Consider the following 23,811-nt stretch of genomic DNA (forward strand, 5'->3'; position numbering starts at 1 on the left):
CATTATTGCTAAACGTGTGGAGAAAATGAATGGGATTTTTACTTCAGAAGTAAACCTTCTATCGCAAAGCATTTGCAGATTAGCCTTGTGCAATGAAAATAGTGCTAAACAGGAATATAAAGTGGAGCATTAGTACAAATATTAAAGACATATCAGGGAGAGCAAACCCTCCCACACTCCCTCTCTCTCTTTCTCAACCACATTCTGTGTTTCTGTGCTCCTCCCACCCTCTCGTACTCGTTCACTCGCGCTCGGTCTCTGTGTGTCTTGCGCTATGAATGCTCTTGTAAGCTTAATCTCCACTGAGGAGGAGGAGGAGGAGGAGCGCCAGTGAATGTGAGGTATCTCAGTAGCTGACAGATACAGTGCTCACAGGAGGAGACATGAGAAGACATCTTATCCATTGCATCACTTTCTTACTTTATGTTTGAAGTCTTCTTTGTGTGCTGGCACTCCCAAGTGTTCTGAAGCACTGAGCTGAGGTTATAAAGAAACCAGCTTGTGTGTTTGGATATGGGAAAAAACTAAACTCTGAACCTGAAAAAGTAAAGTAAGACCTTTCTATGGACATTTACTCTTACGTGAGACTATATGTGAGATGGGAGCCGTGCAGGTGGTCTGATGAAATGAGATTCGCAGGCATCACTGAAGACTGCTTTATAAGCTCTTTGCCCATCTAGTTGAGAGAGTTTCCTCCTTTAAAGTTTCTTCTCCGGAGGATCAGGACCTGGCTGGCTTCTTTTTGTTTCTTGGAGACACTCTGTCACTGAACTTCCTCTGTGATAACCAGGCATCCTCTGAGACAGGATGCAGGTGTCGTTTGTTTGCACAGACCACCGGTCCATGAGCCGTAGCACGGATGACAGACTCAATCGACAGAACGCTAACAGTCCGAGCACTGGTACCCGAAGCAAGTTCAAAGCTGTGGCCATGGTGGCCAGGAGCCTTGGGCAGCTCTCCGTCCAGAGCGTCCCTTCTTCAAGTGACCAGAGCATCAGAACTGGCATGAAGTATCGGTAGGAAGGCACATATTGAAATAAAAGGTTATTTTGTGACTGTAAAGCCTTTAGGATAAGATCCAGTAATGTGAAATATTTTACTTGCAGTAAAGTGAATGATTATGTGTAATACAATTAGTTATTTCTTGTATAAAATTAAAGAACAACTATTTTTGACCTTAACAGAAGATGAATACCCTGCCAGGTTAAGTAGCGTAATAATCAGCATATATATGCTGGTGCATTGATATATTTCTACTCTTTCAACAAAGTGCTTTGATTGCATATGATTATATCAGCCCGTCAATTTGACTATTACTCGTCAAATCATTCTGCAGATTGCAGCTTTAACTGTTGAAGAATAATGACTACTCTTTTTCTCAATCTTTTTAACCCAACTGAGCCTCTGGCAAACTAGATTCATATTCCTGCATTGCTGCTATCTGCTTTTCCATAAGAAATCCTAGAGCTTTTTATGTGGACTTACTGTTATTATGCACAACTGCTGACACATTCGTCTCAGAATCATTCTCTTAGTAGTTCATAATATGTAATAGTATTATATAATTTCATTATGTAATTTGATGCTGCTTTCTTTTAACAAATCCATTAAGATTAAATCCATTAATTCTTCTGTTTCATGAAATGCAATGCAAATTGAAATAAAACAACATTTTCTGCATCCATTAACAACAAATCTGAAAGTTATGTAAATTTAGATAATGACTGCTAGAAACATTACCAGATTGCTTTTAGCTGTCATGTTTATATATATATAAAAAAAAATTAAGTTATATAAAAAATAAAAAAAAGTACTTTTTTTTTTTTTTTTTTTACATTTAATTTTTGAATTGAAATAAGTGGTTACCATAAGCTGTTTCTCAAAAGTGTCTTTGTTTCTATTCATCAGAAAAAAATATCATACAGGTGTGGAATTATATTTAAACGTTCCAAAAAGCAATTTGTCAAAAGACTCGGCAGTATTTGTAACTTTGTGCCCAGTTTATTAGACAACCAAGTCAGGGAACAAGCTAGAGAAGTGAAGAAGTGCAGAGAAGAGATAGAAGTAATGACATAAGAGTGAGTAAATTTGCCATAAATAAAATTTTGGGGTGAACTATGCCTTTAAATAAAAATGTATCATGTGTACACTTGTTCTATTGTTCTAAATTCTTAAAGGCAAGCAGTATTTGATACCAGCACCTTCTGTTGTCTTAAGCTTGAGTTCGTAGAGTGACCCCCCCCCCCCTCCCCACATGCCAGTAGTCAGAGATCCTCCAGCTCTTTGAAGCCCCCCCCCCCATATTGATTGCAAGGTCAGCATCTGATCTTCTGCTAGAGGATGTGTGTCGGATAAACTAGAGCATCGCTTTGAGCTGATCTTTGCTAATGATGCTCTGCCCGGCTGGACACTGCTGGGAATGTGTGCTTATATACATATGGAGAGTACATGTATATGTGATGAAAGCCTGTTGGCAGTGTCTTCTAGTTTCTTTGAGGGTTTGTTTGTATCTGTTTGAGAGCTGTGCTCAAATACCCAGAGGAAGAAACAGCTTGGGACGCACTGCTCTCTTGTCAGGGTGAGTTTCACTGATGTGCCATATTAAGTCCCTAGAGCTGTTGGTAGCAGAAGTGGGCTTTTGAATCAGAAACTTAAGTTTTTCTTAAAAAATGTTTTTAAGTTACATCACAGACAACTTTAATGCAATATAATGAACATGCTATGAAGAGAAAACAAGCTTCTTGCTCCTACACTCTTAAAAATAACGTGTTTTTTAACGCATTAGTGGTTTGATCCACACAACCTTTCCGTTTAAATGTTCTTTTTTGAGTTCTGTTTTGATTAAAGCTGCAGTCCGTATCTTTTTTGTTTAAAAATGATCCAAAATCAATATTTGAGCAAGTACACAAAACTATCGCCTTTAACTCGATTCACAATGCTTGTAAGCTTGTAAAAAAGTTTTCTAATTTGAGTGGTACAGGTAACTTTTCGTGGGAACTTTGAGCATGCTGCTGCGTCATTACGTCACATCTGTAAACATAAAGAAGTTGTCCTAGCTAGTATGCTATATCACACATGAGGATGCTGTAGGTGACGGATCGTTTGTAGCCTTTTCTCACAGCAGCTGGAATAAATGGTCTGGAGTGACTGGAGATTCACCCATAGTCAAAACCAAAATTTGAATAGTATGACAATTAGAGATTAGACTGTACAGAACTTGAAATCTACAGGTAATGCTAATACACACAAAAATACATGCAACTCTAGTTCTTCATTCATGCCTCAGGGAATAAAGATTTAAGGCCTCCCTTTGCAACAATTTGTGCTTCTCAAAAGGAAGACTGCATCCTACGAAGGCTGCATATCTTGGCTGCCACGTCATCAAACGTTGCTGAAGGCTGTTTTGCATCCTTCATTCAGCTGAATTTCAAGGATGCATGGGACATATCCTCCGCAACCTTTAATCACCCACAATCCTTTGTACCCGTTCCATTTCATGAAAATAAACCGAGGAAAAACAAGTCAGTACTGAGCTTGCTTGAATTTATTATGAAATGTAAGACAAAAATAATGTTTTCAGACATGAAAGGATAAATGTTATACTTTGTTTTGTTGTAAATTACTTACTAAATGCTAAACTGCCAATAATGTAAGCCCCAGGGAGACTAGACAATTGTTTCATTGGACTGCATTAATACAAAGCAAAACAATATAAAGATTTCTCCAAAAATAAGTTTTATTAGTGTGTTGACGTTGAGGAAGCCTCTGAAGAACTGAACTTCTCTTTGAGAAACACCCTATTTCTTGTCTCTGTCTCCACCTCTTTTATGAGGTAAAATCCTCTCGATGCCCGAAATGGTTCTTCTGTGACATTTGTGCGAAACCCCGCTTTTTGGAGCCTTTACTTCGAAAGGTATAGAACTACAGGTGAAGGATGTTCATGCCACATGTTCCCATTCCTGGCAAAATAAATGTGTGTTTCAGTATGATTAGATTTTACTCTGTACTCTCTAAGGTATAAAAGTCCTTCCAGTTCTGTTTTCGGGGATTCACTCTGGCAGACCGGCACCTTTGTCTCACCTAGTGTAATTTTCTTTAGTCCGTTCCAATCACAATCTCATTCTTCCTCGATGAATTGAAGCAGACAGGACCATTGTAAAGAGAGAAGACTGGAGGGGGGGTGTTCAATTAACCAGCATCTTTCCCAGTCCAGCTCGTGCAGTATTACTCTGCTCGCTCTACACAGTAGCACAGACAGACAAGAATTGGGAAATCTGCCATATCATAGATTGAAGTCGCTTGACATCAATGCCTTATCTTACCCTCACTCTCTGTGGAGATGCTTCAGTTTAGCTGTGCAGACAAATTAAATGACTCCGGTCAAGATTCAATTAATGATTTGAGTAAAACAGGAGATCCTATTAAGCTAGGCGATGCAAAATTGGCTGCAAATCTCCTTATTTAAGTCTGTAAATGCAAATAGAGAACAAAGTCAATGTGAATTGTGTTTGCAAGTAAAACAGTATATACAACGCAGCCGTGGTGACATCATCTGAAAAAAGAGGTTAAGCAAAGCTTATCTTGATTAAATATTGCAAAAACAATATATTTTATCCTTGGAATAACGTCAGCAGATGATTCATGCTTTTTTCTAAAGACTACAAGTCTCTGTTAGATTTATAAAAATAGATTTTAGCTGACTGACTGCAGGTTGATTTCAAAGATTTCAGTGATTTTAAAAAATTAAAGGTTTTTGGTTAGCACAACATAATGGATATGCATTTACAAGAACATATTTTATTTCAAAAGGTCTCCCTGGAAACATTCTCCAGTGTTTGTAAAATGACTTGTATATCTAATATTCACCAAATGCATTTGCAAAACATTAATTGGAAGTTCTGAACTTGAAGTGTTGAGATATAAGTCAGCACAGTAAGTGTTAAAGTGTTAAGGCGTTAAAGAGTAGGCGTGTTGAGAGATTTTATTGCACTTCTGGATCTCACTGTAACTGATACCACCTTCAGTTCAGACTCACTCCCACCTGAAATAAAGCTTGATTAATGTTTGGGAGTAACAAACAGCAGCCATTGCTTCTACAGAGCCACATAATAGCACTATAAACGCTCCGTCTCACATGTGCATTTCTATTTAAGGCTTGAGGAGAGAGTAGGTGTAATCCTTCACTCTGATAAGGTGTTTTTTTTTTCAGTTTCTATACTGAGGATGGATGGATGTTCAGCTCTCTGTGCAGTTATTATAGTTTTTAATTAAGGCTTGCATGTTTGTGCTTTAAGAACGTGTAGATTCTCGCTGATAGCAGAATGCTTTCATTGATCTCTATGCTAATTTGTGTTATGTTGATGGGGTGGACTGCATCTGTTTTCATAGAAATGGTTTGAAACCTTTAGTTGTTTTCTTTTTGTAAAGCAATACTCCCATTCAGAGAGAAAAATCAGAATCATTCGAAATATCCATTCATTAGATTATAGAGCAAAATTGGCTCTAATTACTTTTTTAATGCACATTTCTGGTCTTATAGAGCAAAATTCATTAGTGCACATAATTCTAAAGGAAAATGTTTGTTTTCATAATCTTTCATCAAAACAGAAGTAGCTCTGCCTGAAATGATGACGTCACCAAGTTTCAGCCAGAGGGCTTCAGCAGGGTTGCAGACAAATATGAATCAATACTTCATAATGCAGAAGTAAAATGGCCTGCAAACAGTTTCATATTGGCTTTAAATTACCTGTCTTGGGCATTTTGAGTGACTGAGATTAACTGCTAGAAATTAGACACTACATATTAGTATTATTATTATTATTATTATTATTATTATTATTATTTTAGTTAATACTCTCATTCAGCAACAATGGATTAAATTGATCAAAATTAAGTTTCATTTTAAAGTTCATCAAAGAATTCCACAAAAAAGTAAAGCAGTGAAATTTTATTGAGTAAATTATTTCTGAAGGATCATGTGACATTGAAGACTGGAGTAATGATGCTGAAAATTCAACTTTGTATCACAGGAATAAATAACACTTTAAAATATATTCGCATAGAAAAACTTGAAATTGTAGCAATATTTCACAATATTACTGTTTCTTGTATTTTGATAAATGCAGCCTTGGTAAGCAGAAGTTTTATGTCATTAGTGAGCAGCATGGCTACGACATATAAAAGATTTGTTAATATCATTTTTAATCAAATGGTCATGTCCAGTCTGTTTATACTGTAGAGCAATGTGTAGGACTTTGTGAACGACAGTCGATCCAGTTCTGCAGGTCTCCGGAGCTTTCTGTAAAATTGTGCACGTGCAGATTCTGTGTGGGCCGCTTCATAACCCTGATAATGGTGTGTGTGGATGCTGTGTTGGTGGAGAAGAGGGAAAGTTGTGGGATTTTGTGATGGAACTTCTTTCTGACTAGAGCTGAAGCTGTTCTCAGGTAGAGCTACTGCTTTCAGAACCGGGTGTAGGAGGCTTTCTCACAGTCTGAATTGCTCTTACATAAACATTTCAGAGAACAAATCGGCACGAGGCAGCCTTCAGAGTATTGTGTGCGTATGAAGAACTGTGTACATGCAATTCCATGCAAATTCCTTGAATAATGTGGCTCATGGTTTTTCCATGACCTTTAAGCCCTTTCCTGCCATTAATTACTCATAACTGCAAGTTTTGTGCACTACTTCAGTGATGCTCTCATTTCCTTTGAGGGCCAGTTGGTTCCTTTTTGGACATGTGAAATGCATTTGCCTTTAAGGAAGAGTTTGCCTAAAAATAAAAATAAATTCATAATTTATTCACCCTTAGGCATCATAAAAGTTGGCAATATGACTTCTGCACTATATTTCAAGTCTTGAAGCCATGCAATGGAGCAGTTGAAGCCATGCTGATACTGAAGTCATTTTAAGTTTCAAACTTCAGCTATCAAGACATTTTGCACCACGTTTTCACCAAAAAGATGCTGCTCGAGCCGTTTGTTAATAACCAAATAACCATTTGGCATCATTTACCTGCAGTTCTAGAGGATCTGCCATTTAGAAAGACATGAGAGTGAGTAAATGATGTGAGAATTGACTTCGTTTTTTTTTTTTTTTTTTTTGAACTCTTCCTTTTATACTGACAAATGTGTTTGGACACATCATGTTCTACTTTTGAAAGTGAGCTGTCCTAATCTTTTGAGTTCAGAAACTCGCTGAGGCTGGTGGAGATCAACAGAGACTGACTTCATCTGCGCTCTGAAAAGTTGAACTTCCTCTGCTTTGTAAACAAACCTGACCGGCCCGTGCTCTCTGTATATCGTTAACCCGGCTAAAAGACGCAGGTGACATTTACTGACCTCTGGCTTGATCTCTGGTGACTCCTGCCAAACCCAATCTCCAGCGCTGCACCTGGGTCCAGTTGTGACTGGGCCACTGTCCATTATGCAGTATTCAGCTCCAGCCCATGAAATATTCAACACAACAGAACGCTGACAACAAGGAAACAGTAACACTCTAGAGCAGTCAAGAGTCTACTGGCCCTGAAAACATACCTTCAGTCCAACGCAGTGGTTTTCACAGGATAGGTTTATTATTTGAGCATCCTTGGCACAGATACACAGCTTCAGTCATACATTTATCGCTGTAGAGTTCCAGTTTAATCTGTACTAATCATGTTCTGTTTGATGTCACCAACATCAAACCATGAAAGGAGCCCTCTCTTGATCTACAGATCTCAGATCTTATTCACTGTACATATTATCGATGAGTGAATCATAAACAGCCTTGGAATTCATCTGTGCATATTGTTTGTTTCCTACTGGGTGGTAATTGCTGCTTATAATGAGAATACCAAGGCCCAGTTTTGGCAGCCAGAGCTGAGATAAGAAGTCTTTGGCACATGCCTGTTTTCACATTTTACAAAACTAAATCACACCAACCAGTCTAATGCTTTATTGAATGGCTATCATGCAAACATGCATTGATTTTTGAGTGCATGGGCCGAAACTTCTCACCATATTTGAATTATCTTCCCTAAAGAGTGTGAACACTGCAGTACTGCGATGCTATGAAGACGTTTATCAGCGCATCTCAACTCCACAGAGCAACATTGACTCAAGAAATGAGAATGATTGTTTTTGCAATTCTGTCTGATGATTGTAGCTGATCAGAATGACACGACTCATGTTTGAGATAGTTTGGCTGACTGCACTACACAGCGTCAAAAGGCTTGCCTTTGAAAATAATACACACGTGGTATTTACATTGAATCAACTGAACCATGATGCATCTGTCCAACATTGAACAGTTTATCTCACTGCAAAGTCTAATTAAAAAGACATTTTTGACTTTAACCTGACCATTGTTGATTAACCACATGCTCTTTACTTTTTAGCTCCATGTTAACTGCAAAACTAGATTTGAGCAGATACTTATTCATTTTCCCCTAGTGATTCATGCCTTTCAGTTAAAGACATTAAGACTTCCTGGTGTCTACAGGAAACAGCACAGCTCTCCAGTGAGTTATTAGCCAAACATTTCTGCATTTAATATTTTCAACTTTTGTCCCGAGGTGCCTGAAGAAATCACCAGCCATATTAAAGTTCCCAGCAAATGCTGCTATGAATACGATCTGTCTTTCTTCAGGTTACTTTTTGGATCCAAAGCAACGTGTGGCTCGCTGTGACCCACTGTGGTCCGTCTTTCATTGCATTCTGCCACCGGACGCCCACATGTTTCTAAACCAACATAGACACCCCACATAAACACACACAAAACACCACACACAATTCTAGAAACACACACATATACGTGATTGCCTACACACACAAACAGCATGTTATATCACCCCTAATCCCAGTTACACACTTCTTTATTCATGTACATGCTCGTGTACAGACAGCACAAACTAGGACAGAGTGACAGCATATGTATTCAGTGTATTATTTTTTTTTAGTTGCACCAATATTTGCAGATTCAAAATATTTCGGTAATTTTCAGTATTTTTTATCAATATTAAAGGCCAACTAAATGTTTCAGTGTAAACAATCAGCCAACATTTTGTTGATTGAATTGCTAAACATTTTGTACTTATACGCATCAAAAGGGTAACTTACAGCCTGGGTTACAACAGGCTAGGTTACAAAGTTTGAAAATAGATTTAAGTTTAATAAGAACAGTGTATTTACAAAGTTCACAGGACTTTAAAAAAACACACAATAAAACCAGGAAAACTCAGTCTGTTAAAAGCATATTGCGCTATACCCTAAAACAGTCCAAGAACTATCCAATTCTTAAAGACACATACGCACTAAAAATATCAAGAGGAATAAAATGGACTTAAGAAAACATGTAAACCAGTTAAAACACTATTATACATAAAATCATTAAAACATGTCATCGGTAAAACATGTCTCTTACATGGCACACTCTCAGAAAAAAAGATTAAAAAGCTGTCACTGGGGTGGTAATTTTCCAAAAGGTACACTTTGGTACCTTTTGAAAAATTACCAACCCAGTGACAGCTTTTGTACCTTTTTTTTCTGAGAGTGCAGTGTCACAAAAGTAGCACTACATAGCAATGGTTACTTATTTGTATTTTTACAAAAAATACTTTAAAACTTTTAAAACTCTATGTGGAGAGTTCAATGAACATAGAGCATTATTGCAATGGTATATTGAAGTTTGTTAGAATTTTGAATAATTTCTAATATTCAGTATATCCCCCAGCCTTAACACACACACACACACACAAACACACACAGAAATGTTCACGCTGTTCATCTCTTTTGCTCATTTTAGAAGTCTGTGGCACAAATCTGTTGTTTTATGTCCTGATCTTGTTAAGTTTTTCTTCTGTGAACCTTCACAAATCGTATAATCATCTTACCATCTTTTTGTCTTTTTACACAACGCTGTTCTTTTCGGTACACCAGTTTTCTTGGCAGGAACATAAAACTAAAACAAAGTAAGGACTTATAAAAAGTAAACAAAACAAAGTTGGGACCAAATCCTCGGGTCCAAAGCTCTAGGCTGAGAGCTGCAGCACTTTCGTCCTCTGAGATGATTTGTGCTCACTTTCAGAAGATGGTCTCATGTGGCTCTGTGACTCTGGACTGGTGAACCTTCCTTCAGCCAGTTCTCTTCATTATATTCGCTATAGTCTCTCATAAGCCCCTGGGCTCAGTAATCTGCCCTCAGGCACTGCTAAGTCTCATTTTCCCCACTGTATACCAATCAGCAGGATGGCTTACAAACACCACACGTTCCCCTGGCAGCCCCAGTGGCATGTACAGGACTCGGGCTGAGGTCATTGAACAATCTCAGTGCTTTGAAGACAGTAGATCTGTTCAAAACCCAGCATCTCTCTCTCTCAAACAACAGCTGATCACAATAGAGTTTGAGGGGAATGGTGTGATACACACAAGTACTAGATCAAATATAGCATTAGATTGGGTGTAGAACATTTCACAAAACTGGTCTTTTTTATCTGGTTTTCCAGTAAATCCTAATGCAGTTCAAGTGTCTGATATTTCAGTGACAAATCAGTGCAATAGTTTAATAAAGACTATGCATTTCATTATTAAAAGTATGCATTTATAGTTAGTTATACATGTAAGGTTTAATGTAATTTTACCAGTTATTTAAATAAACAATCAGTAAATGTACACTAATATTTTAAAAGACTCTTATGCTCATTAGGGCTGCATTTATTTAATCTATTTATTTATTTTATCTAGTTATAATGTTAAATATTATTATTATTATTTTATTCTTATATTGCACAGCTGTGTTGATGAACTACGGGCAGATATGGGACACCAGTTTAGATATTTTTTTTTTTTGAACTGTAAAAACATATGTGGTGGTCTATAGCAACTATTTTTGTTAATATAATTAAATATAAATGTATTTAATTTTTTATTATTATTATTTGAATATATACTTTTCATAAATGTATTTAATTCTAATATTTTGTAAATAATTGATAATATAAATATTTAAATGTTTTTATATTTTTTATTATTTAGATATTGCCACTATGCTCTTTTTTGATATTGCCTTCTCGGTGAAACATATGTGCAGTGCTCGCTTAGATTTGGACCAAACGAAGATATCTTATAAGATGCCTTGGGAACAAACCTTTTTCCCTTAAAAAGCTGTCTTACAGGCAGCTCACTAGTTTTTGGAACAGAGCTTTTATGTTCAGAAAATTAGGTTGGCGCTTTCAAAGCCCTCAATCTGATTTAGTATTGCCATGGCCTTGAGTTCTAGAGAGAACAAAGTGATAGAGAAGGCAGAGAAAAACCTATTAATCATTGTCTTTATTTCCTTTTTTCCAGAAACTTGGGGAAGTCGGGCCTGAGAGTCTCATGTCTTGGATTAGGTACGTTTACAGCCTTTTGTGAAGTAGATAAGGAAACCTGCAACCAACAACACAAGATTTTGTATTCTTTTTTTTTTGTCACAAGATTATTTTTTTTCAAACAGTAGTAGCAGATGATGAAAGTCCAGCCAGTGTTGTTCTGTTCTCTGGAGCTGGGCATTAAAGATTATCCATGTTATCTGTAGCTTCATCTTAAAGGCTTTACTCTTTAGTGTCATTGGTGGATGACTAATAATCATTTAGAGCCTGTTAATCTTGTGTAAAGCAGGGACTGATTCTAGATCTCTTTACAGGAACATGGGTGACGTTTGGAGGACAGATCACAGATGAGGTATGATGAGTTTCAACACTGACCCGTCCTGATGGCAGCTTTTATATTCTCATGCATATACTTACAGGAATACTTCACCCTGTCATCATGTACTCACACGCATGGCTTTCCAAACTGTAAACAATAGTGGTTTTATTTCTTCCATCGAACACAATGGTGTTTATATTTTCCATAAGTGTCACCAAAGTAGTCTATGAGCACTATATTCCAAATCTTCTGAAGTCAGATTGACACGTGTCTTTCAGTGAAAATCAGATCTCATTAATGCTTGGAGGCATTCAAACACAACAGCTCAAGACAGTTTGATGCCAGGAATGCCAAACATAATTCATTTCACGACTGCATTGCAACAAATTTGAATGTTTTTAAATTAAAGGTCAATCATCACTGTTTTAGAACATGATGGTGGGTAAATAATGAAAACATTTTCTTTTTTTTTCTGTGAAATAATCCTTAAATAGTGGGTCTGCAGATCCTTAAAATGTTTTTTTTCCAATTGTTTATTTTTTAAGACTAAGAAAATCCTTACGATTCTGAAAATTACCCTTATAACTTTAAAAAATATCTCAATACACATTTTTGTCTTGTTTTTTTTTACTTTTCAAGTATTTATTTATTTATTTATTTATGTATTATTATGTAAGACTGATAAAACCTTTACATATCTTAAATTACCCTTATAGCCTATGTATAAATATAAATATCGAAATATAACACATTTTTGTCTTAAATTTAAGGTGCAATGTTTTTTTATTCAAGATTGATAAAACCTTTACGAATCTTAAATTACTATTATATCGTTAAAGAAATATCTAAATACAACTAAATTTTTTGTCTTCAATTTACTTTACTTTAATCTATCCGTATACCCCTAAATAAATAAATATCTTAATCTAACGCAAAAAATTTTTTTTTAGTAAACTCTTAAGTTCACAGAAAATAAACATGTTTACATCGCATTCTTCCATGAATCGCCATTCACACAGATTTAAAAATCCATCCAATTTAATGCACATCATTTTAAACAACAGTGTTTTGCTAAATGCTTGATGTTGCTTTGAAATGAATCATTCATCACATAATTCTTGTCTGCTAGAACATTAGTTTTCATTGCCAGCGTACACTGTAAATGTTCCTAAACACATTAAAGATGACTTATTGAGTATCACAGGGCAGAATACAGTGTTTAATCATTGAAAAGAGTGGCGCACCTTGAATGCTGGATGCCCTGCTCTCTCTTCCATCCCTCTGACAGATTGCAGAGCAGCTGATGACTCTGGCGTACGAGAACGGGATCAATCTGTTCGACACGGCAGAGGTCTACGCTGCAGGAAAGTGAGTGCACCAAAATGAACACACAGCCCACCCCGACAAATGACCATGTGCTCAAATATCTTCTGTCTGTTTATCTGGAGAATTAGTTAAGTAATGCAATATTTAAAGGAGCTTACATAACATTTGCAGCCACTTTTGTATGGTTTTATTTTAAATATAAGTGGCTTTTAAATAAAAAGTTATTATATTATTATAGTGATTTGAATAAACGTTTCAGAAAATGTCAGATCTAGTTGTCAGGTTTACAAGCTCCTCTTTTTTTTATTAACTTTCCTCAAGTTTTCTTTAAAGCTAGGGGTCATTTCAATGGTGAATGAACATTTCTGTGGCATCCGACTCAGGGCATCGCTGGAAACGGCGTTCCCCGTCCGTGTCTTGGGAGTTTGTGTTGATCTTGTCATAAACACTCAGCACAAATCCACCGGTATTGTTCTTGGGATCAGGGAGGGACTCTAAACTGTTGTGTGCATTTACTTATATGCAGGATTTCACACTATTTCTTCTCGTTGGATCTTAAAACTCAATGTTCAAGCAAGATTCATCAGCTGTGAGCAAGATCAAGCACAGTAATCTGTAGTAATATCATGCTTTGACAACGAATACAATTACATGACCTAAACCGTAAGTGTCACACTGAATGGTGGTAGAGAATTAGAAAATAATTAAGAGATGTAGTTGCGCAAAAAATAAGATTATAAAATATCTAAATCTTACACTTTGTTTTTGTGTTCTTTTTTATTATGTGAAAAATTTATGGACTCTACCCATAAAGTGGTTTTTTTTTTTTTTTTTTTTTTTTACTCTCATTTGACACTTAACCAGTGTTATTTTTGGTCTCTTCTGCCAAGATACACTTCCAATTTGAGAGATTTGTTTCCTGACTGTAATGCTCCTGTAGATCGTGAGTTAATATCAGTTGTTATTCCCTGCGGTGCTAAGAATCCATATTAAAAGCACATTTTCCTTCCTCTGTATAAGGAAAGTTGCCTGACACGTGATGTTTCATAAGTTAACTGTGCAGATTAGGTGAGGATAGTGGTGGGTAATGTGCTCTGTCATGAGCTGGGCACAAGCATCACTGAGCATCGGCGGTGCTGATGGGGTGAGAGGTGTGGGAAGACCTGTTTTATTTATCCAGTTGGAATAAACACGGCTCTGGCAGCATCTACCACACAGCTGTGGTTAGTGCAGTGCAGGCCATAACAGGACAAACACCCCTGCATAAATACAGCGCCAAAATGCTTACACCTGCAAATACATACATGTGTGCACACATCAGCTTTTGTCACCTCTCTCTGGGTCTCAATCTCTCTCACACATAAGCAAACAAAAACACAGGCTTAGCCACCCCCTCACACTTCTTGTGTCTGTTCTCCGTCTCTGTTCCATAAAAATATCCTCATGAAGATGAGCCGCTTTCTGCCGTCTCGGGGAACCTCCTTTCTTTTTAAGAAAGTGCAGTGTAAATTCATGCGGATCAATCAACCGCTCTGCAGTAAATAACCACTAAATCACAACGACTACCGTTCAACAGCTCTCTGTTTTCATGCAAAGCATGGATCATTTTAAAACATCGAATCAATCAAGATTAAAGATGTTCATCCATCTCTTTGATAGATTGCTTAGTGTGTCAGACTTTATTACACAACTCTCTGGAATACTTGATTCTGATTGCTCCGTTGCAGCTTTCTGTGATCAAATGTTTAATGTATTTTTTTTTAGTGCGCCTCAATCTTGGGGCTCGGTTGGGTTTTTTTGACTGTCATGACCAGCTGAATTTATATCATCCCTTGTGTGCAATTAGAAAAAATTCATATCTGATATTTACATTTGGACCTTCTCTTCCACAAGTTGCTTATTTAAAAGCTTAAGAAATAAATGGAGGTGTTGGTTAACCTGTTGGCAGTGTTATTTCAATATTATTCTATTATAGGTAACACTTATAAGTATAGTATACAATAATAAAGTATTAAATTAACATCATTATCAAACTATTAGTTTATAGTTTATAACTGTAGTTAATACATTAATAATTCAATTCAAGTTTATTTTTATAGTGCTTTTTACGATACAAGTCATTACAAAGCAGCTTTACAGAAAATTACGTTTCTCCAATATTTAGTAGTATCTTATAAGTGGTGACTGTCAGTTTGTGCGCATATGACAGGATTTTCCAGAAAAATTAATACAAGACGTAGTGAGCCAAACGATGAACTTTATTAACAGCAATTATTATATGATACAGTCACACTTGTAGCAATATTTGTTAGTTCTGTTGTTGGTTCAGGGTTAGCATCATCTGAGGTCCTCTGAGGGTCAGCATCATCTCTTCTCAGGAGTTCTGGATCCAGACTGGAGCTTGTGGCAAACATAGAAACAAATAGAGACATCATTAGCATGGATGCTGTTCCAACAAAAGTAAAATTAATTAATTTAACCCAAGCTAATGAATAAGAATGTGCATTTGATCAGATGGAACTACACTCACAATTTAAGAGATACATTATTCAAATGCTTGGCGAAAGAGATGTGTTTTTAATCTAGATTCAAACAGAGTTTGGGTGCCAAATTCGAGAAAGCTCTACCTCCTTTAGTGGACTTTGCTATCCTAGGAACTAACAAAAGTCCAGCGTTTTGTGACCTTAGGGCGCGTGATGGATTGTAACGTGGTAGAAGGCTAGTTAGGTACGCAGGAGCTAAACCATTAATGGCCTTATAGGTAAGTAATGATAATTTGTAACTGATACATGCCATATTTTTCGGACTGTAAGTCGCACCTGAGTATAAGTTGCATCAGTCCAAAAAAATGTCATGCCGAGGAAAAAAACATATAAAAGTCACACTGGACTATAAGTCGCATTTATTTAGACCCAAGAACCAGCTTAGTGTAGACCACAGGAGCCCTGAGTCCTCTTGAGGCTGTAGACAGTAATGTTTTCTGTTAGCTCATTTTTCTCGGTTCATGTCAAATTAATTTTGATAAATAAGTCGCACCTGACTATAAGTGGCAGGACCAGCCAAACTATGACAAAAAAGTGTGACTTCTAGTCCGGAAAATACGGTAACTTAATAGGTAGCCAGTGCAGAGACTGTAAAATTGGGGTAATATGATCATAATAGACTATACTAATAGTTTTTCATTCATTATCACAGTAATTAATACGATTATTATTGTTTAACCAAGTCATAGTAAAGGAATTGTTAATAATGGTAATAAGGAGTGAACAGTTCTCACTTGAGATTAGGTCACAGAAAATGGGAAAATGTTGTTAAGTACATTAAACCAACCTTTATTGAGCATTAATTGCATTCATATTCACTGTCCCTTAAAATGTTTACAAATACATTAAGGACACACAAACAAACACATGTGGTTTACAGGTTATCTCCACAGGTGTAATGGTTTTTACACCATATATTCTAAATGGAAAAGAGAAGCACTGGGTGATTTTCATTTTAGGGTCAAATTGTCAATTAACATTCTCTGTCTGGCCATAACATGCCACATTAGGAATAAAACAAGATTGCAGAAGGATTTTTATAGAGACTTATAGTAAAGCAGTGGATGGGATTTGTAGCGTCTGGGAGCGTCGATTGAATTAAAGCACTGTGGTTCATTGAATTTACTAGTTAGCGGCCCGGGGGAGAATCTCACTCACCGGGGCAATCACAGCCCGACTGTTTCCTCATTGGGCCTTTTAGTCTCCAGGTTGTTACTGACACTCATCTGCATATGAAAAGAAGGCACATTTTTCAGGGAGTTAAATATGCTTTTAAAGTGGAAGTGAAGCAGTCAGTCAAGGTAACATTATTTAGTTAACTGATTCCCACTTAAAAACGTTAATGATCACAATTAATGTAACCATCTTGCAATATCACAGTGTGTGATGTCATGAGGGTTTGTTTGCTTAGTTTGCCACTGAAGTAATATAAGCATTTAATTAATTTTTGAACACACAAATGTTTTTAAAATGTAGGAAGACAAACTTGAAAGGACTGTCGAGCTCATAATAATTGCAATTGCTTTTGCATTTGAGCCGATGCAGCGAGGGGACTGAGCAGTAATACTGTTACGGGTGGAAGAAGTTGTGTACCTGTGTATTGCTTTTTAATTGACATGTTTTGTGTCATATTGCTTTCTTGAAAGAGGTGATTTACAGAAGTTTGAAATGTCCCTTCAGTTCTGTTGGCTGTATATGTCAATAAAATGAAGGATTAGTCCGATAACCATCTGGTTTTCTGTTGCAGGGCGGAAATGGTGCTGGGCAACATCATAAAGAAGAAAGGATGGAGGTATGTTCATTAATGGCATCCAGCTTTTCATTTCCTTCATCCGTCTCTTATCTTGTGCTGATAACGTGGCCCAGTGCCTCAGTGTCATCGCAACCGCAGACAGACAGAAATATAAATTATTAAAGGCCTGTAGATGTCCCATCTAGATGTTGAATTATGAAAGGGTTGCATGGGTGTGTTTGTGGCGCATCTGATGTCCTGATATGTGTGTGTGTAACGTAACATGAGCTAAAGGAAGTTCATGGTTAATAGAAGCCCTTTTGTTAAGATTTTTTAATTGAAAGAAGGCTGGGCTCTCACTGTTTCTGCATAATGAGATGAAGAGGAACCGAGCTCTCTGCGGGAAGGGATCTTCACGCGTGTGTGTGTGTGTGTGTGTGTGTGTGTGATAGCGTGCTGCTTAGTCATCCTGCTAGTCAGTGTGCATCAACATCAGGGCACACAACCCCTCACCTCAGCAGAGACATAGCTTATTTCTGTCCTCTGTGTCTGTGTGTGCGCTCACTTATAGTTTGTTTAAGTAAGTGAGCGACAGTAAATCTGATTGATCTTCCCTTTGAGGAAGGATATTATTAATGTTGTGTACATATAATTTTTTTTGAACATATATAATACATACAGTGCTAGGTAGATTGCTTACAAATTGATTACTTTTGATCGAACTCGTTTATCACATAAACTTGAATGAGATTATTGTGTACCATAAAGATAAAAAAAAAGAAAACTGTACTGTCCTCATTTAGACCGCTAAATAAATGTGTATGCGTATGTGTGTACATGCATTCCTTTGAAATTTAAATGGTTACCGCAAGCTATTATTCTGTTGTAATTATTTGCAACTTCTTAATAACTTTTTTAAAGCCTTTCAAAAAGTGTGACCTAATTAAAACTTATTTACCTTTTTCTTTTTCTTTTTTTGCAGACGCTCCAGTTTAGTCATTACAACCAAAATTTTTTGGGGTGGAAAGTATGTATATATTTTTTTTATATATATAAAATGAATAATGGCATGATGCAAATAATACTTCTGAGGCTTTAATTTTCAGGAGCTACAAGTTTCACTTATGTTAGTTCTGGTGAATGAACACTGAAGTCTTTGAAATAGTGTTATATTTTGAATTGAATAAAATATTAAGGCCTTGATTTTAGTATTAAATCAACTAATGTATTTGCAATATAGTTTGCTGAAATTTTGCATGAATGATAATTGCATAACCTGCTGTTTTTTAGAGCAGAGACCGAGAGAGGACTGTCAAGAAAACACATTATAGAAGGTGAGTGGACCTCATAGAGCAGGAGTTAACTGAACTGGTTTAACTGTGTGCTGAATTGATTTGTGTTACTCTTCTGTAGGTTTGAAGGCGTCATTGGAGAGATTGCAGTTAGAATATGTGGACGTGGTGTTTGCAAACAGACCAGACCCCAACACACCCATGGAAGGTACATTTGCTCTAAACCTTAGTGTGACTCGTAGTGCCCTGTTAGTGCACCAGATATTATTGATTCCTCAAATCACATGTAAGCAAGATCTTTTCAGTTTGCCCAGTTGGCCTTTTGTTAGTCACTAACCTGAATTAAATCTCAAGCAATGTTTTCGGGTGAAAGGTTGGCTGCTCTTTAAGAAACGAGGCAGAGATTTTATTTAATCTCCTTTTTTTTTGCCTAGCTGCCCTTTAGAAAGTTCACACAGTTCAACGGTTGAAACGCAAACAGCTCGGGGGTCTGTAGACATCTGCTGTTCTTGTCATTAAAGACTCTGCACTTCAGTAGTCTGTTTCTCTCGTGTGTTTTCAGACAGATCTCGTATAGTCAAGCGGGAGCAGTCAATGACTCTCTAGCTCAGAAGACTGCTGTTTTGACACGGCTGATGTTGGTTATTAAGGATGGATCTTTCCCAGCCCTCATTTGAAGCATTGTTTTGCTTGAGCAGAGATTCATATTGACCCGAAGCACGAGTTGTTTATTTTGTCGTACGTATATTGATTAAAATTCTCCAGCTCGATCTAGAAGCGATTTATCATTTAAACTCCCCTCCCTTGCATTAATCTAGCTTGTTTTTCTTTTTCTCGTTAATATTTCACGTTCGCCCATACTGACACATTCTAATGGCATCGTGACATGATGTATGGTGCGGTAAATCACTGAAAATCTGTGGTCTGATTGACAGAGACGGTGCGGGCGATGACCCATGTGATCAATCAGGGAATGGCGATGTACTGGGGAACATCACGCTGGAGTCCGATGGAGATCATGGTGAGTCACAGCCTCCTAAACTTTGAGATGTTCACATCCCTGTAATCAGCATCAGCCCCGGCTGCGTCTGTTTCTGAAGAGGCCTTCAAGAAGACTTGATGAATCTAAAGATGCTTGTTTAACACAACTCATTTGTCTAGTTATGCTCACTGAGGAGTAACATGCTGTACAGAATTCACCTTTCTGTACCGACGCCCATAATTGGTTCTTAGCAGGGATTGCCTTAACCGAAAATGTTCCACCATTTACCAAAAAAAAAAAAAAAATTTTTCAGATGAATCGAAAACCATCCTGTTGTTTTAACAGGTAAAAAGGTACCTAATCTATTGCATTTCTCTACTATAGAAAGGTTGTTGTGATTTCGCCAAGTAAGACATGTTCCTGGATCAACATTAATGTCCAAAAATATAGAATTAACCTAATTCCTACCCCTAAACCTAACCCTAACCCTACCATTAATTTTTTCCTAAAATCAGTCTGAAATGATGCACCTAACCCCGATTGTACGCCTAAAACAGATATTTCCTGAAAAGTTATATGTCTATTCTGATTGGTTGATTGGAATGGTGTTCCAGGAACATGTTGTACTTGAGAAATCACACTCACCAATATAAAAACATTCCCACTGTAGTGGCTGCTAATTGAGATTTTAAGTATAATGTTAATGTTAATCCAATAATAACACATTCTAAAGTGCCCAGAGGAACATACAAAGAGAAGTGAGGATTTGGGAGGAGAAATGGGGGAAATTCAAGTGTAGTGTAATGTATGGGAATTTTGTTTATTAAATCAGACAACATAGGGTTTATCATATAATTAAGGAAATTTGCACCAGGTACCAGATGAATACAAGTAACTTAGAAAAGTGTTCTCTAGTTTTGATCAGTTATTTTTCAAATATTTCATTTGAGCTTTTTATACTTTGCTTCAGAATACAATTAATTGTTGAAATAAATAGCCCTTCTACTCATAGGAAAACTTTAAACAGGTCTAAGCTGTTAGCTTGAAATTTTGACAATTGTAGGTTGTTCTCTAATTTAGATGACATTTGTGAATTGTTGGCTTTAAAAAAAAAATTCCAACCATTTCATTAATTTCGGACTATTTTTTGCAGTTTAGCTTCAGTAAATGGTCCGTGTGGACTGAAAAGCGATTGTTTAGTTTTGTCACTCATTTCATTACAAACGAACAGGAGAATTCCAGTTTTCCATAATTTGACCTTTTTAAGTTCAGTTTTGGGTTGAGCAGCGCTGCGTTCACACATAACACCGACCTTATGATTTTGTTGGTGTTTTGTAGGAAGCGTATTCTGTGGCCCGACAGTTCAACCAGATCCCGCCCATCTGCGAACAGTCGGAATACCACATGTTCCAGAGGGAGAAAGTGGAGGTGCAGCTTCCTGAGCTCTTCCATAAGATCGGTGAGTGATGCTGCTGTCAGTCCAGCCTGCAGAAACAGTGACCGGACGCGTCTTTTCAACCGATTTTGACCTGTCTTCTCAGGTGTGGGTGCGATGACATGGTCCCCTCTGGCCTGTGGGATAATCTCAGGGAAATACGACAGCGGTGTGCCGCCATACTCACGCGCCTCACTGAAGGTACTACACTTCCCATGAGTCTCTCCGTCTCCTCCTCTTTTTTCCGGGTGCCCTGGAAACATTAGTGGCCTCATATGTGACTGTTTTGGTGTTCTAATGTGAACGTGTTCCGTGTCTTCCAGGTTCTGTAGTTGGTGTTTTCCTCTAGATGTGTTTTGTTGTTGCTGGCATGAATCCACACGCCTGATCTTCATCATTTATTTCTTTATGTGATTGAGTTTCTGTGGTAACTCTGAGGAGGATTGCCACTTGTTTTGTTATCTCTTTCATGCACACTAAACCACACACACAAGTGCACTGTAAAAGCACCCGTTTCTCCAGCTGTATGTTGGCGTAGAGGCATGTTTTTTGGCTCATTGGTGTTTTTGTGACCGATCATCTTGTGTCACACTCATTCCTGATGTCTTGTTACCTCTGTGTAACGTACATGTGGATTGACACTGGATTATAACAGAACCGTGCTGGTGGTCTGAACAGTGATGGGTCCGCTGGATTCAGAGACCCGTGAGTGTTTAGATCACTAGACCACACTGGTCCTTTTCCACTGTTTATTAATATTTCCTAATGAAGGACCTGAAGCTGGATCCTGGTCTAGCACACACACAAACACGCTATTGCTGTTCAGGACAAATTATCTTATTATTAGATTTAACTTTAAAGTCAACATGAAGACGAAATTGACTCAATTCTGACATTTACTTAACTTTTTCATTATTAATTATTTGCTTTACCTATGAAATTACTTTACTTTTACTTTTTGGGTGATGTCTCTTCTTAGTCCAAGTAGACTGTAGATTAATGAATCGGTTAACTAATAATCAAGTTGCTATATAGTCTGTTATTTTAGTATTATTTAAAAATTATTATAGCATTTATTAATTGTAATTAGTTTTTATTTTTATAGCTTTAGTTTTAATTTTAGTAATTTTGTGATTTTTGTCTCTTTTTTAAATGTCATTTTTATTTGTCTGTTTTACGTCATTATTAATTGAACAATTTTAGTAGTTTTACTTAAACATGTATATTTCAGTTAGTTGACAAGATAAGTTTTTATTTTTTCATTTAATATTTATATTTCCCTTTACTTAAGTTAAAGTTAACAATTTTTAATAGTTTTATTTAGCAAAAACAGCAGCGGTCTGTTTTAAGCTATTATTGCAAACAATGCATCATATTGTCACTTTTACAGTAATTTTTTTCTGTTTAATAGTAATTCAGTAAGATACAAAAATAATATCTGTTTTGAAATAGAATTGCTTTCATTGAGGTACATGGAGAAGCCGTTATTTTAAACGATGTATATTTATTTATATATTTAAATGCATATTAAATATTATTCACTGGTTTCACGTGGAAATATGACATATTGCCATATTCAATGAGTTGCAAACGTGTTTCATATTGACTTTAATAGATTAAGGTAACACTTTAGAATAATGGTCCATTAGTTAATGCTAGTTAATTCATTAATTAACATGAACAATACATTTATTACTGTATTTATTAATCTTTGTTAATGTTAGTTAATGAAAATACAGTTATTCATTGTTACAGTAGTTCATGCTAATTCACAGTGCATTAACTAATGCTTAGATCATGTTAACTATAGTTAACATTAATGGACCATTATTCTAAAGTGTTACCTTTTTTTATGTTTATCAACTTAATAAGTTCTTACTGTAAATTTTTTTTAATGTTTTATATATACCATGAAATCATTTATAGTAAGTTTTTATTTAAAAATCAACTTTTTTAAGTAATTTCAAACTGATGTTGTTTGTGAGTGTGTGTATCAGGTCTCTTTACTCCCTAAAGTTCTCTGAGCGAGATCATCTCTGCTCATTTGAGCTTTTGGGTGGACAGAGTCACATGTTTAAAAACAGGCCCTCGCCCACACAGGTGCTGCTGGCTGTGGTGTGTGTGTGTGTGTGTGTGCACCGCTGTAGGCGTGGGCCCCTGTTTTTGAGCAGGTGTGCTGTGTTGTTAACAGGGCTACCAGTGGTTGAAGGACAAGATCTTGAGCGAGGAGGGCCGACGCCAGCAGGCGAAGCTGAAAGAGCTGCAGGCAATCGCTGAGCGGCTGGGCTGCACGCTTCCACAGCTAGCCATCGGTACGCCTGACCCAAAGACACACTGCCGCTCTCTCTCTTTCTGTCTGTCTGTCCGTCCGTCCTGTGCCTCGCTCATCCTCTCCCCCTCTCATCCTCCCCTTCCTCAGACCACCGGAGCGAAGCGTCTGTACGTCTGCGAATGCGATTAGTTTGTGGCTGTTAATGGAAGAGTGTTCCTCCCAGCATCGGATTCTTGCCTAAGTGTAGTGATAAATATAATAGTTGAAGATCGATTTCGTATAGTGTTATATGATGTTCAGCGTGAGATGGGAAGTGTTGTGTAATGCTTTACAGAGAGAATGGAGCGTAACGTTTCAAAGAAATATCTGCTGTTCAATCTAGAACGAAGGCTTTTATGAGGACTGCGACGCTTTGATTTAAGTACATCATCTCAAAGTACAGTGATCTAATCTTGAGAGATGAGAGCTCGTGATCACGGTCGGCTGAACATCGTAATAGTCCAGTTAAAGCCATCAGATTCAGCCTGTGTGTGTGTGTCTCTCTCTGTGTGTGTGTGTGTGTG

At 37.0% G+C, this 23,811-nt stretch overlaps 1 protein-coding gene across 7 annotated transcripts in view; it reads left to right on the forward strand.

The window, feature by feature from the left end:
* kcnab2a (potassium voltage-gated channel subfamily A regulatory beta subunit 2a) overlaps positions 1-23,811 on the forward strand; it is an 86,211-nt gene that overhangs the window by 55,726 nt on the left and 6,674 nt on the right. For 5 of the 7 annotated variants that reach the window (XM_026221726.1, XM_026221729.1, XM_026221728.1 and 2 more), the window contains 11 exons: positions 11,325-11,368; positions 11,662-11,699; positions 12,955-13,034; positions 17,283-17,327; positions 18,250-18,294; positions 18,558-18,601; positions 18,681-18,767; positions 19,495-19,580; positions 20,880-21,000; positions 21,083-21,177; positions 23,168-23,288. In XM_026221726.1, the coding sequence (XP_026077511.1) occupies positions 11,325-11,368; positions 11,662-11,699; positions 12,955-13,034; positions 17,283-17,327; positions 18,250-18,294; positions 18,558-18,601; positions 18,681-18,767; positions 19,495-19,580; positions 20,880-21,000; positions 21,083-21,177; positions 23,168-23,288 (806 nt within the window). Of the gene's footprint in view, positions 1-97; positions 1,017-11,324; positions 11,369-11,661; positions 11,700-12,954; positions 13,035-17,282; positions 17,328-18,249; positions 18,295-18,557; positions 18,602-18,680; positions 18,768-19,494; positions 19,581-20,879; positions 21,001-21,082; positions 21,178-23,167; positions 23,289-23,811 lie in introns of those variants that run through there. The other 2 variants (XM_026221725.1, XR_003277528.1) reach the window with 2 other exon arrangements.

This window comes from Carassius auratus, chromosome 36, assembly GCF_003368295.1.
Source record: "Carassius auratus strain Wakin chromosome 36, ASM336829v1, whole genome shotgun sequence".
NCBI classification, from domain to species: domain Eukaryota; kingdom Metazoa; phylum Chordata; class Actinopteri; order Cypriniformes; family Cyprinidae; genus Carassius; species Carassius auratus.